The sequence below is a fragment of the Cynocephalus volans genome, chromosome 5 (genome assembly GCF_027409185.1).
Source record: "Cynocephalus volans isolate mCynVol1 chromosome 5, mCynVol1.pri, whole genome shotgun sequence".
Classification (NCBI taxonomy): domain Eukaryota; kingdom Metazoa; phylum Chordata; class Mammalia; order Dermoptera; family Cynocephalidae; genus Cynocephalus; species Cynocephalus volans.
This window is the reverse complement of record NC_084464.1, coordinates 128,034,513-128,049,595: the sequence shown is the minus strand read 5'-3', so window position 1 is coordinate 128,049,595 and position 15,083 is coordinate 128,034,513. Positions and strand designations below refer to the sequence as shown.

Sequence of the window (15,083 nt, the reverse complement as noted above, 5' to 3'; positions counted from 1 at the left end):
CAAAAGGAAAGAGTGCATTGCTACATTCTTAAATATGTGGTCATCTCAGGTATTAGCATTTCTATTGACTCCTTTTTGAAAAAAACATGGATAATTTCGTCTAAGACTGGAATCTTCAGTGAGGGCAGCAGTGTGATTAATGGGGAAGGAAAAGCCAATCTTGCTGTAGCTAGCGACTGGCTAGCAACAATAATAGCTTACTTATTTATTGTGTTTTATAGTTTTAAAACAGTTATAATGCATTAGGTTATTTCAGATTTTATTATAAAAGTAGGCGTGTCTTTACATTTTTAAAGGAGTTGTTGAATTGAATATGTATTGCCAATTCTTTGTTTTTAAAAATAAAACAATCTTGAGTAGAGTATTCAATATCTTAGATTGTCTCAGTATCATTTTGAACAATTTTCATTGCATACAACTATAGATATAGAAGTGTAGCATATTTTGCAAACTGTTTGTATATTAGATTATTTTGTGGTCATGTAATTCTTTCTCCTGAAATTACCATGTTACCAGTTTTCCAGTTAATGAAATACTCCTCCTAGTTGAAGTTCTCTTACAACTATATTTTAATGATTATGAATAAAAGTGGTTACTATTTTTTGGCTTTCTCTCTTCTCCCCTCTTTCCTTCCTTCCACCCTTCCTTCTTCCCTTCTCTCCTCCCTTCCTTTTTTTTTCCCCACTTCATTTTTTTTTGTACCTGTTTATGTGATGAACATGTTGAGCTCTGAATTACTTGAAAGATAGGATGGGCAAGAAAAGGTGTATAACAATTAAAATTCTAATGTTGAATGTCAGAAAGTACTTGGGAGAAAGTAGGGTATCATCTGAAGGAAGTTGTTCTGGTAGTTCCAAGTGTGAGGAAGATCTGTTGATGTTTCTTCCTGGACCACTGCCATTCTGAACAAGAACTCGGGAAAGATGATAGTGCTGGCAAATACCCTGCTTCCACCAGAAGGTAACTGAATTGAGGGCTACTCCAGAGTCATAGAAGGCTATAGCAATCCAGTCTCGCTATTCTCTTTCTGTCTGAACTTTCATCTTTATCTGATGGCACATCATTTTCATTCCTCCTTTTTCTTCCTCTTACCTCCCAACACACTTGCCTCCCCCAATCCACTGCTGCACCAGCCAGTGCATAGGCTCCCTGCAGAGCACGCACGTTCTCTCTCTCTCTCTCTCTCTCTCTCTCAGACACTGGCAGTCACATTTTGAGTTCAGACTCCAAGTTAAATGTTATATTGGGTTGAGGCTTCTATGATTTGAATTTTCAGCCTTCATGAGATCCTATTTCAGATCATGGGAAAACACTTCAATATTGCACGTCATGGGCAATCACAAAACTAATATAATTTTAAGGAACATGGGCTTCGGAGTGCTGGGTGTTACTTCTGGGTTCACTGGTTGCTGGTTGTGTGACTTTGGGCACTTCTCTGTACCTCAGTTTCCTCATTTGTAAAACAAGGATATCAGTAACTCCCTCGGAGGGCTTTTGGGGTAAAAACATGAAATAACTTAGTCAAAGGGTAAGTAGCTAGCAAAAAGGGGGTACAACCATTTGTTTTGTTTTGTTCCTCTTTTTTTGAGAAATCTTGAAACAAAATGATAACTAAGTTAGTAAGATAAATAACTAAGTCAGTGAGATAAAGTGTTACTGCTTGAAATGGAAATGGTCTCAATTTATCTGACCACCAGCTTTATTTAATCATAATCTTTCTGTTGAGAATGGATTCCAGACAAATTCTCTTTGCGTTGCATGAAGTTACGCCCTGTTAGTAACAAATCAGCCTTAGAAAGAGGACTTTTCCCCATAATCTGCCCAGAAATAGTTGTATAATTGTATTGAGAAAGAATCTAGTCAGTTCTCCTGTTACTAAAATATATCCATGGGAAAGATGGAGTGTCTTTAATTATGCCCATTTATAAAAAATGCATACTTTTGAGAATAAGTAATTTCTTAATTTTAAGAGGATCCAAGACAAAATTGGTATTTACATTTTAGTTATTTTTTCATTTCCATGATTCTCACATATATTCTTATACCTTGAAATTATTACACATGTACACTTATGTGAATACTTTCACATGTAATTAGTCAAGAAATAAAATTGATTTATATGTGTGACATAGAATTAGTCATTCCTTTTTATTGATAATTACTTATATACAGAATAGTTATTATTATACTGAGTGATGAACCTCTTAATTCTCATAAGAACCTTGCAAGAGAGGTGTTGCTACTTCCATTTTGCAGATGAAGGATAGAGGCTCTGAGAGACCATGCAACTTGCCCAAGGTCACACAAGTTACAACCAGTTAGTAGCGGAGTTGGGACATTCACAGAGGCTAACTCTAGCTACAGTGCACTTTTCACTCTACTGTTTCCCTTTGTGGGGATCAGTGTCTATTCTTGGCATTAGCTGTATTTATATATTCTTTTTCTTCCCAATGTTATTCATTTAAATATTTTAATAACCACTAATATGCACAACTTTTAATTCAATAAAATCAGAGCAGCAGAGTTAAATCTGTTTCCTCTGAGAGCCTATATACTTCCACTTTTGGGAAAAGTAGGATTGGCATAATTTCCAAAGGACACCGTCACTAATGACGACTCACTGGGGTCATCACCCTGAGGTAAAAGAAGTGTCAAATGTTCCCTTGCCTGGGAGTACAGTGATGATCTCCAGCCTCCTTCTTTCTTGTTGCACATGAGAAATGGGGACCCAGTTCTCTGAAACATAATCAGAGCAGAAACTTAATGGCTTCTGTGACTAGTGCAGAAACCTGACCAGAAGTCAATAATGAGCTTTTGCTCGATGTTGAGAAGTCTGCTAGTTTGAATATTGTGATTCTATGTGCTTAAGGATCTATTACAGGTGGACTGAAAATTGCAGTTAAAATTGATCTTATCTTTGTCTTCATTTATATTTCACCTAAGGTATGAAGATTAGTGTTAGTTTTCAGTTCTTTTACCTTTGTAATAACTCTCCTTTCAAGTTTTGCATCAAGGATTTAGATCCTCTGTCATTGTCTGAGGACCACAGGGTAATAGCCTTGAATCAAAACACTTGGGAAGACATGATAGTCATTTGCCACGATTGTTGTGTCCTGGTTTATTTAACTTTTTCCAGCTTTGCATATGCAGGTGTAGACCTTCTCAGTAAGTGCTTACTGAAAGAATGAAGACAATGATGAGCATAGAAAGATATGCAAAACAAATTTGGCTACTTGGCTGGATAACATTGAGGACAAAGATGATGTTTGAGACTATCCAGAAATTCTAAAACATGGGAACACACTTCCACTTAACATAATTCTGTAAGATTAGGTTTGTTTCTCCTTGGTAACCTAAGTTTCTGTTGAAGATAGAATTATTTGATACATTGGGAATAGATCTAGTTAGCTGAAACATTTATCTCATGGGGACAAGGAAACACCAAAGTGAGAAACAGGAATACATCATTTAAAGTGTTGTATCTTGGAAGAGGAAAAGAGAAGTGGAACACCAATTAAGCCAAGCAGTCCACATGAGCAGTACAGTTGGTGGAGAAAGGGTGCCCAGAGATAGGCAGCCAAATGCCAGAGTCATCACACATTCTTCAGAAGGTAGTGATCTTGAGAGGGCTGGAAGCATGATGGACAGAGCAGCTGTGCGTCCTTCCGTTACAACAGGAAGGTTAAGGTGGGTCATGCAATTCTGTGCTGCACACTCAGAGATGCTGCCTCCTGTACGGGGCTGGCTGTGTCCTCTGTGCAGCACTGGTGAGGCTTCAGCTAGGGTGACTTCAATCCCCCAAAGAGATCCACAGACTGAGAAAATATGGAGAAGAAAAGGCTAAATGTTGAAGATGCAGGGAGAACTGACATACAAGAAAAGATGCTCATTTCTAAGTCAATAAAGGGGGAGCAGTGAAATCATACAGGGAGGCCCACACATCTAGAATTAGAATTTTGTTGATTAAAACAGGAAAAAAGTTGAATAAGTTGAATAAATATCTCCTAGTACCCCATAAGTACATCTCCATTGGCTCAGATAAAAGTGGATTCAAAAAGCAAACACTGAGAAATGTAATATGTTCTGAATTACATAGGACACAGGTTCTCTGATTCAGCAGAATTCTCTTTCTCTTTCAGGATTCATGAGTCTCTAAGAGTAACAATTTCTCAATAAAACAAACAATAAAACGAAGTGAACAAAACTTTAAAAACTATTAACAAATATATTTATTGTGGTGGCTTTGTCCTCTACTAGACACACCTTATTAGAAAGTAGCATCCCTTTTAGTTCCAGGTGGACCATTAAGTGGGTAATAAAACTGTTCTTCCCTCATTGAGAGTGAAAGAAAACACATGACTTTGCAAACACGTTATATTCTCCTTGCTCTATTTTTTGTTTTCTATGAAACCAGAATTTTCTTCTAATAAGTATATTTTGTTTTTGGAAGTATGTTTCAGGTACATGTTTACAGACATATACTCCAGGGAGTAGTAGAGGCTGAACCACATAGTGCTGACATAGATTGGAGACCTGCTCCAGGTGATCACAACCCTTCACAGTTTTGTAAAGCACACAAAAGCAATCTCCAACTCTATGATTTCTTCCACATTTTGCTTTTCTCCAATCCCATCCAGTATATTTAACTCTGGTATGCACTCTCATGTTTCTTGCAGAAGTACAGGATGAAGGCAATACAACTAATCTTAAAACAGGTGTTTCTGTGATGATAAATCCTATAATTCCAAATGCCAGGCCCTAGTTCTGAGCATTTTCTAGATCTCCTGGACAAAACAACACTTTCCTTTGAACGATGTTTCTCTCCCCTGCTCTCTTATTTGTTTTGAAGGGATACTGCAACTTTGAATTTGCAGAATTATCTTTTGCTTCTTAAAACAATAGCTTGAAAAAACATTTGTCTAGGCAAAAGATGTTTCTTCTCCAGATGTCATCATTATGTTGTAACATGATATAACCTATCGATAATTATGTACAAAATTTCTTGTCTTTTAAAAATGCACAGAAGCATACAAGGTAACCATTTAAAGTATCCCTTCTTTGAACTTTTGGCTCTTTGTTGTTAACTATGCTTGTATGAAGAATATAGCAACTATTTAGAATGTTGTTTAGACAGAGCAGTAACTGATATGTTGTCCATTTGCGGTCCTAATGGCTACAGCACCTGTCCTGGGCATCTGGTGAGATAGCAGCGTCATGAGTCTACAATAATCTCATGGGACCCTCTAGTGTACAGTGCTGACTGATACCGATTTCTGTTGTTTATCTTGGGCTTTTCGCTTCTTCTGCTGCTGTTTGTCTTTGTTTTCTCGTTGTTCTGGGGTTTCTCTGCTAGATTCCAGACCTTTGTTGTCGGGGATTGCTTCCTTACTTTCTTCTTTATTAAGTTTTTTTCTTTTCCTCTCCCTTCCTTTTTTTCCTGAAATGAAAGGACACTCCTTTGAAAATTACATTCAATTATGTTCTATTTGGTTATTCTAAGTTTTTTAAAACAACTTAATTTCTATGAGGTTGTATACCATACCCACAGATACCAAATATCTACTACTTAAACTATTCATTCAACGACTCAGTATTTAGTCTGTGCTATATTCCAAACAATGTAAACATGAAACACATATACAATATAATGAAGCAACTAATATACAATAGTTTATACAATAGTTTATACAATAGTCTAGATAGTTCTATTCTTATAAATTTAGGATTTATTTTACGCAATAGTAATTTATGTACATTTAGTAGGAAGTTTTGAATATATTTCTTGTAATCTAAAAAATCTATTAATATATATATTTTATCTGGCTCCTATCTAAGGCACCATTTTGTATTCGATTTTTTCCAAGTAGCAGTTATGTATTTGTAATCTGTCAAGAAATTTGTATGTCATCTAAGAAAAGATAATTGATTTGCATAACAAATATGGAAATAATAGCTCACGATGAATATCAGGATAACTGTACTTTATTTCAACACAATTATTTATGTGTTGAAATTAATTTATATTGCAGTTTCTGTATATGCAGGACGGTGGTGACTTTAACTTATCAATAACCCTATAGTATAAGCTATGAGGCCAGGGACTTTGTGTCTCTATCGATTAAATGAGTATATATTTATTGGATGTATATTGAATTCTATGTAGACTCCTGATCTTGAACTGGGTTGAAGCATAGATTTAATTCAGACTCATATTATGAGGTATTTAAAAAAAGTGAAATAAACACGACTTGAAAGGTTTTGACGGGGAGGGCATATTGTAGCCAAAATGGAGCCAGGGTGAAGAACTGAATTTTATTCTGTTGGCATTGGAGAACTGCTGAGAGTTCTAGAAAAAGAGATAATTTGATCAAAGTGCATGAGCCTGGCACCAAATTGGATGGTTTTTTATTTATTTATTAATTTCTAAATAGTGAATTAACTAGATGTTTTATAACATGTAAACATTTTACATATACAATGTAGAATGTGAAAGAATTTCTGAGGGCATGGTTTTAGCACCATCCATTAACGCATATATCCAAATGAGAAATTACTTAGTTCGAATCAGTATCATAGAAAATGAAAACTAGGAACCAACTATTCCTCAATGTAGGACAAATTCTGAATGCATATCCCTGCATACTGAGTCATGTAAAATTTGAAATGTCTGCCTACAATAAGTCATTTTGGAAAAAAAATATTTTGGAGAAATTATTTGCATAAGAGAACCAAAATATTTTCATGTCCTGAAACAGGCTGCAAATATTGAATTCAGTGGTTTGGCTTTCCTTTTCTTGAGATCTGGTTATGGAATCCTAGGGAGCAGTATTATTAATTCAGCATATGTATACTGGGCCAATACAGTCTCCTTGGATTAATGATTTTATGCCACAGCTAGCTTTGTCAAGAGACTATATTTACAAAACCTTCAGTCACTTTATGAAAACTTGCCCTGTGGGGCTCAACATAGCATGCCTCTAAATCCTGGCCCCTAAAAGGACAGTTACCAAAAATGATAATTCAGACCAGGGTAAAGCAAATACCAGTCAAATTGTTTGGGATAGATAGAGATGAACAAAAAACATCAGAGTCAACTATTATGCCTAAGCTGAACTACTTGTACACTGATTTGTCAATTCCATAATTCTTTTCACTGTAAAGAATATTGCTCGGTTGGTATGATTTTTACAGAAGGAATCCAGGATTTTTCTCATACTGGATTTAATGACTGCACATTTGAAGTACTGACTTGAATGTGGTAACTCAACAAAGAAAACTGAAGAGTAAATTTACCTTCCTGAATAAGTAGCATAATTTAAATTTTATAAAGCTGCACACACTGAAAGAGAGAAATGCTGGTTTTCATGATTTGTGCTTGGTTTTCAATAGGAGATGGCTGAAAAGGTTGGATTACATAATATTTCCATTTTGAGGAGCATTTTGGAGGTGTTCAAGCTCAACTCTAAAAAATTTGTCAGCAGAAATCATTCCAAAGTTCCATAAAAACTACTGACCCCAAACAAAATGTTATTTTTATGGAAACCATCCAGAAGTTCAGTGTTTGACATTGTTCTCTTGATGATGATCCAACATCTTACAGCTGTGATTGCAACCATAATGTTTTAGACACATAAGAAATATATTGTTTCTTCCTTGGTCACAGATTGATTTATATGTTTTTTAGCCACTTGTGACAACACATTCAACTTGCAATACATTTCTGCTTGTTAGCAAACTGATATGATTAATTCTTAAGACAGGCAGAAACATTTTTGGAAGTAGCTTAAAACTAAGTATTATGGCTTTATTATCCAAGGAATAACAATTTAGTCTGGGTGGTGAGTGAAAGGGGAGGCTCTAGTAAAATAACAGGAAACTAGCACACTGTACATCGTTGCTGCCCAATAGAGGACTATTGCACAATAGAAAAATGGGATTATTATTTTTTTATAGGTCATGTGTTAGTGGTTGGAAAACTAACTACCCTTTTGCATAAATACTATATTTTCCTCTTGTCCAAAAAATAAAATAGAAATGCAGAAGAGTGGCTGTAGTCCATTAAAAATCACGTGCAATTTGGGGTAATTTTGTAAGGTTTTCATTAAAGGGAACTTCTTATTCTGTTCTGGTTAATATTTTTTTTTTTTGCAATTTTGCAAACAGTATTCCGGTTATAACAGTCTGACACATATATGCATGCCTTGCTATTTGCTGAATGTGCGTGTGTATGTGTGTACATGCACACGTGTGCCCAAACTGGGTTGCGGAGCATTAGAATGATTAAAAGAATGTTCATCTTCCCTGGATGTTCCAGCTATGAGGGTGGTGCTTGGGTAGCAACCATCAAAAAGAAATTGCTATTAGCAATCAAGTACAATCTGAGCCCTTGCAGGGAAGCACTATGGTGTAACATTTAAGAACACTGTCTTTAGGGTCAGAAAAACACTGTGTTCAAGTCCTAGGTCTGCCAACAACTGGTTGTGTGAACTTTGACAAGTTATTGTATTTCTCAGGATTCATTGTCTGACATTTACAATGAGAATAATCATTACTACTTGCTAAACTTTGTAAGGGTTAAATGAGATACATGTAGAGCACTTAGCACAGTGCCTGGAATATGTTAATCATGGGACAAATGAAAGCTGATATTATTAACTCTTTACACAAACATGAATTAACCTCCTACTCCACGCCATAAGTGTGCTACAACCTGGGGATAACAAGAGAAAGATGGAAACCAACATGACCGTTATAGTCATACTCTAATGCTAAAATAGAGACATGCACAAGATATTACTAGGAGTAGAGGGAAAGCATTGAATTCTGCGAACAGAGATTGAAAAGACTCCCCAGATGGGGTGATGTTTGAGCTGAGCCTAAAAGAATGGCTGAACGTTTGCCAGACTGATGACGGAAGAAGGGCATGCCAAGTGGTGAACAACATGTCAACGGTATGAAGGCATGCAAGGACAGAATGAATCTAGGGCACTGAAAGTTGACTTCATCAGTCTGGTCAAAGTCTATATATAGGATATTACCCAGAGAAGCTGGAAAGATATACAGGACTCAGTTGTCATGTTGGGAGTTTGTCCCGAAGACCAGTGATACTGAAAACTACAGAAGGGCAAGTGTCAGAATCTGAGAGTGGGGCATAGTTTGGATGTTTCCATAACTGGTTTAGAAAAGGGCAATAGGACATTCTAACATGTAACCTTATTTCCTATTTCAGAAAATTGCTGTAAGTAATAAACAATCCATAGAGGGAGTGTAATCAATGGCTGTAGTCAAAAATAAATATATTTTTGAGCCTTGATCTCTGAAACAGTAGGTAAAATTTCTATTGTAGACCATAAAACCAAATATTATTTAAGATTTTGTTGCAAACTAGTACCATATGATTGAATAGGCAACTGACATTAAATTCTGGAATTATTTTCTATTAATACAAGCATACATAGTCTTTTTATATAAGTACTTTCTAGGGCCTTCTGCAGATCAGGTTCCCAAACATAGATGACTTTTAAAAGGTAAAGATTCCTACATCCTGCCCCTGGAGGTTATGAATCAGTAGTTCTTATGAGGGGCTAGGAATCTGTAGTTAATAACAAGTTTGCCCCCGTTTTATTCTGATGTGCAGCCACATTTAACAACCATAGCTGTAGAGCAATAGAAGATCCAATTTCTTGAAATATATATTTTCAAAATTAATTTCAAATCACATGGATACTCATTTGATTTCTTTCATTTTTCCTAACAGACATCAGATATATTTTTGATTTACTGTACCTTCTAATTTTTAAGGAAAGTTTTCTAATTACGTACATTTAGAATAGGTATTTAGGTATAAAATAAAAATTAGTTGCAGATGATCTTTTTAAAACCTGTTTAAATACAATACAAATATGAACTAAAAAGAATAAAGATGTAAAAATAACAAGGAAAGAAAATTATCCTGTTATTTTTCCTAAATTTTATACTCATATTACATAAATTCCCAGTGAAAATACAAACTGTAGAACATGTTTAATACTCTTTTAAATATAATGTGGTTATGGATAAAAAGTTTTCTCTCTCTACAATCACAAATCTAATTGAGAATTATTTAAATTATGAGTATCAGAGATTTCTCTTGATGTTTAGAAATCATCTGTCCATAGGTCTCTATAAAAGCTGCTTCTTTGTGAATTTCTTCCAAGGTGCCACTAAGGGGAGCTATTGAGCTTTAAGTAGCCCCGTTTCCCAAGACAAACTAGGTTATAATTTTTCCCAAAAAACTAAAAATGTATCCCACATTCCAAACTAAGGACTAAATATAAATGATTTTATAACTCAAACCAGTTAAGTAAATATTCCATTAAAAATATAAAATTTATTGCCATGTCTTTTCTCTTTATTTGGTGTGGAATAAAATTCAGTTGGAAACCCGTGGCTTTATACATTTTAAAAAGCACAAATGGTGTGAAAAAGAGGTTAATCTGATTATTTTTGAATCTAGAGTTGGACCTGATTTTTATAGAGAGAGGGTGAAAATTCCACCTTCTGTTATTTTTCAATAACATCTCACCAGGGAAATTTTTCAAGGGAAAAGAATTGCTATAGTACAACTTTTTTTCTTTTCTTTTCTTTTTTAAAACAATTATGATCTATTGTGTAGATATATATTTAGTCTTTGAACTGTGTGCTATATAAACACAGGACAGCCTGACCCAATGGTGAAGAACATAGCTGAAAGTCACCAAGGCCAAATTTCCTTCTCAGCTATATTTTTACGAAGTAGAATGGACTTGAGAAATGCATCCAAATATTTTGACTTTTTTTGATTGCTTGTTTTAATAAAATAGAAAAACTTACTCCCCTTGCTATAGTTTTAACCTAGGAATTTATAACAAATACAGTAAAAACATCAAAGGATGGATAGCTTTTTTTTTTTTTTTTGATAAATGGGCAGACACTTAATTTCTCCAAAGTGAAATTTAAAGCTATCTGAATTACCTACTTTGTAGGTTTAGACGTGAATAAATTCTACTGCTTTTCTATTTACCTTACAAAATGCTTCTGATTAACAATTCTAAGAAAAATAATTTAACATGCCATCACATTCTCTACTAAATGCTGTCCATTTGGCATATTACCTTAAACCCACTTTTGCAAGGATAGCTCTGACCGTTAAACTATATTAGGATTGAAGTAGCATTTTGTCACCAATTGAAAAGGCCAGTTTAGGAGATGCAATCTATCTGCATCATGTTCTTTTGGGAATTCAGAAAGAAGAAAATACAGTTCATACAACACTGAATGTAAATTTTAGGAGACGAAAGCAGATAAACACAAGCTTCACACGGCAGTCAGGGTCCTTGTCCACTGTGACCTGGACCCCACTTAAACGCTTTGCTGGCCTCACACTTTTCTTCCTAGTCACCCCTGCACTTCCTCATGATAACATTTACTGATCATATATATTTGATACATTTACTTAGAATGCAGTTTCTAGAATCCCTTGCTCTAACTCAGACTTAATGTTTAATTCTCTGGCCATGTTCCCCCTTCAGGTAAAGCTTCCTCCATGTTCTAACCTCTTCTTAGGCTAGTGATTTAGGGTGATTTAGGTTTCTACTCTCTGTGTCCTCAGCCCCCAATTATGATCCTGCTGCAATAAACAAGGTGAAGATGACTTGGAGGGTCTGTTTTTAAAAATAGTAAGAGTAATGTGAACTAAAATTTATCAAGCACTCCCATATACTAGACATACTTCTAAGTAAGTGTCCCATTTCTGTAAGCTCTACTCCAACTTCCATTTTACAATGAGGAAATGAGGGCTCTTAACCACGGCATCCCCTGCTTCCATATTATATAAGCATACTGTGACATGCCATCCTTGCTTTATTTCACATTTAAGCTACTGAGTAGAGAAACGGAGGCAAGGGGAGTGCCCAGGTGTAGACTAACTTTTTAAACCAGAGGAATTATGTAAAAATCAAGGTTTGGAAGGTACTCACTTATCTTCTTGAAATTTGAATTTCCTGGGCAGCAAGTTGCTTATCAGAACCTATCTCAGGACCTAACAGAATTTTGGAATAGATGTTTTTTGTCAGCACCATTCAGTTACATCATTCTCTATTGTCTTTTTTTATTGCTACATTTGTTTTTCAGTATTTCTACTCCCCCAACATATAAACGTGACATATATGTAATTTGGAAATATTTAAATATAATTTATTTATTATAATTTAGCAACTTATTATAATTATAATAAATATAATTTATTTATTATAATTTAGCAACTTAATTTTACCATTAAACTACCACCATTACATTTTCGAAGCCTTAATGAAGTTATCAGATATTTTTATATTTTGTTATACTTAATAACAAAAAAAGAGAAAAAACACCCCCATGGATTTAAATTTTTAAAATTCCATAGAGGTTTGGATACAGTCCTATTATAAACCATTTCATCTATAGCAAACATCATAAATATCAATAATCACATTCTATTAGAATCTATATTTTCACAGACTGCTTTAAGCATAATAAACTTTTTGGCCAAATCAAATAATTTTCTTATAAATTAACTATTGTCAATAGGCCTTTAGAGACTTTTTCCCTCTGTTGGTTAAATAATTTTATTATTTGTTGAAGATTCCAAATCTAAAATTTTGAATTTTGGCACTCTGTTCTGACAGAAGTTCCCTCGACGCTTTCACCCAAGGTAAATCCATTCCACCTTATCGTTTCTGCTGTCCTGCACCCCAGCCTGGAATGCTTGCTTAAAAGGGACATTAGCTGGAGTCCAGAAGAAACTTAAAGATATTAAATATTGCATATTAAGATGTCTTCCTGTTGTAAACCATAGGTATTAGAAGAACAGTTAAAAGTGCAAAAGGGAGAAGGTACCCAAAGATTTTTTTTAACCACTTGCAATATTTACAATTTACTCATCATAAAAGTAAAGGATATCCTGTATTGTATTGTATGCTATTTTAAAAACAGAGCAGGGTATGACAATTTATACTAGATATATATTTTAAATTTAGTATCTTAAAAATAATAATTAATACAGTCTTTTACTGATGCAAGGGTGGTCAAAAAGACAAACAGAACAAAATAGACAGCCAGAAATAAACTTATATGTACTGTTTTAGTCAATTTGGCCTCCTACAACAAATACTATAGATTGGGTGGCTTATAAACAACAGAAATTTATTTCTCACAGTTCTCGAGGCTGCAAGTCTGAGATTAAATATGGAACGCTTCACGATCTTGTGTGTCATCCTTGAGCAGAGGCCATGCTAATCTTTTCTGTATCATTCCAATTTTAGTATATGTGCTGCTGAAGTAAGCACTAGTATTCTTTCATATGGATTTATTTCTCTTGAATCAATTGCCTGTAGGTTAGAAGTTCATTTGAAATAAGTAATGTCAGTGTTTCTTTTTTTCAGTGCAAAAGTTCTTAACTTGATTTCGAAATCCTATCCACCACATTAGGTTAGATCACAAAACTCTTGGAAACTAAATCAGACACATTGATTTTCATGTTGAAAATGTCTTGATCTGAGCATGTTTGTATAATGCATTTTGAACTCGATCTTGGGTCCTAAAAAATTGTGTCTATTGGATAAGCATGTAAATTTATTCTGATTTTCACTTGATGTCGAATGGTGAGTTGGTAAATTTTATCTATTAAATCCAGTCAAATTTTGTTGATTACTTTTGCCATGAAATTCATGACTAGATTTTGAAATAAATATTATTTATTGCTCCCTTAAAAGATGACCCTTCATGGGACATTTTGATAGTTTTATATACTGTTTGTGAACTTATAATATGGGGTTTTTATTGCTTATTTTCAGAAATTTAGACAGTGGTGTGACTGATATTGATTTTCAAAGACCATTAAAGCTTGCCTAGTAACACTGTCAAATGTCCTACCCCAAATTTTCAGTTTGGACCAAGTCTTTCCAAAGTATTAATGACTATCAAAAATGAATTGATGTGGGGCCGGCCCTGTGACTCACTCAGGAGAGTGCGGCACTGGGAGCGCCGAGGCCGTGGGTTCGGATCCTATATAGGGATGGCCGGTGCACTCACTGGTTGAGTGCGGTGCGGACGACACCAAGCCAAGGGTTACAATCCCCTTACTGGTCACACACACACACATACACACACAAAAAAAGAATTGATGTGTTCATTTTTTTTTTTGGTAACACTCATAATCTACCGTCTCTCTTCTCACTACTCACCTCCGCTGGCGCCCCCTGCTGCTTTAGAACACCATTTTATATGTCAAGCTAGAGAATATGTGTGAGTCTATGGAATGCTTATATCAAACATTACTTTTATATCACCCTTTTAAAAGTTTTCTCAGCAATTTCAGTATTAAAAAAACATTGAAACAGTCTCTTTGAAAATTCCCATTGTATATATATCATGAGGCTTAAAGCACATAAAGAGTATTACTTTTAAGTTTTCTTATAAAATTATTTTAGACCAGAATATACAATTATCATTCAGACCATCTATCCAGTGGTTCCTGTAAGAAGTCTGGAAAAATTATTTATTTAGTACTTGACTATACTTAATTCCTTTTTTAAACTTTTCATATTCTTTGTGAGAAATTAGTTTGCCTAAATTTGTGCCAATTCAAAGTTTAAATGTAACAACTTTATTTAATGTATCACCAATCAACAATTAAATTGGAAGTACCACCTATACTACAGATTGCTTTAAAAATATGAATCTTTGAAGTAATTTTTTCCTCATGAATTTTTATTTTCTTGCTCTAAATCTTTCTGAGTTGACTATCATGCTTCCCCAGCCCCAATAACACATATTTGAGTAACGCAATAAAGAACACATACATTTGTTGACTTATCTAATTCATTTACCTCAGAAAATCAGAAACCACAATTGTACCAATATTTGATTCCAGAAGATAATAACTTTTTTGATTTGTTTCTATCTTTACATATTTCATGAGTGAGTACTAGTGAGTTTTCATGTAAAGTTTAAAATAAAACTAGTATTTGAATTTTCCCCATTTTGTCTTTAGTTAGGTGTGTAGGTCCACAGTTCATTCTTTCATG

The 15,083-nt window shown here is 34.5% G+C and overlaps 1 protein-coding gene and 1 non-coding gene across 4 annotated transcripts in view; both read right to left on the bottom strand.

The window, feature by feature from the left end:
• Window positions 1-2,114: 2,114 nt before the first annotated feature.
• RSPO3 (R-spondin 3) overlaps window positions 2,115-15,083 on the bottom strand; it is a 73,812-nt gene continuing 60,843 nt past the window's right edge. For 2 of the 3 annotated variants that reach the window (XM_063096902.1, XM_063096900.1), the window contains exons 5-6: window positions 5,268-5,437; window positions 2,115-3,815 (exon numbers count right to left, since the gene is read on the bottom strand). In XM_063096902.1, the coding sequence (XP_062952972.1) occupies window positions 3,780-3,815; window positions 5,268-5,437 (206 nt within the window). In that variant the 3' untranslated portion in view covers window positions 2,115-3,779. Of the gene's footprint in view, window positions 3,816-4,205; window positions 5,438-15,083 lie in introns of those variants that run through there. The other variant, XM_063096903.1, reaches the window with a different exon arrangement.
• Window positions 13,237-13,343, bottom strand: LOC134379323 (U6 spliceosomal RNA). Its single transcript, XR_010023727.1, has one exon. It is a non-coding gene; the product is annotated as a U6 spliceosomal RNA (small nuclear RNA).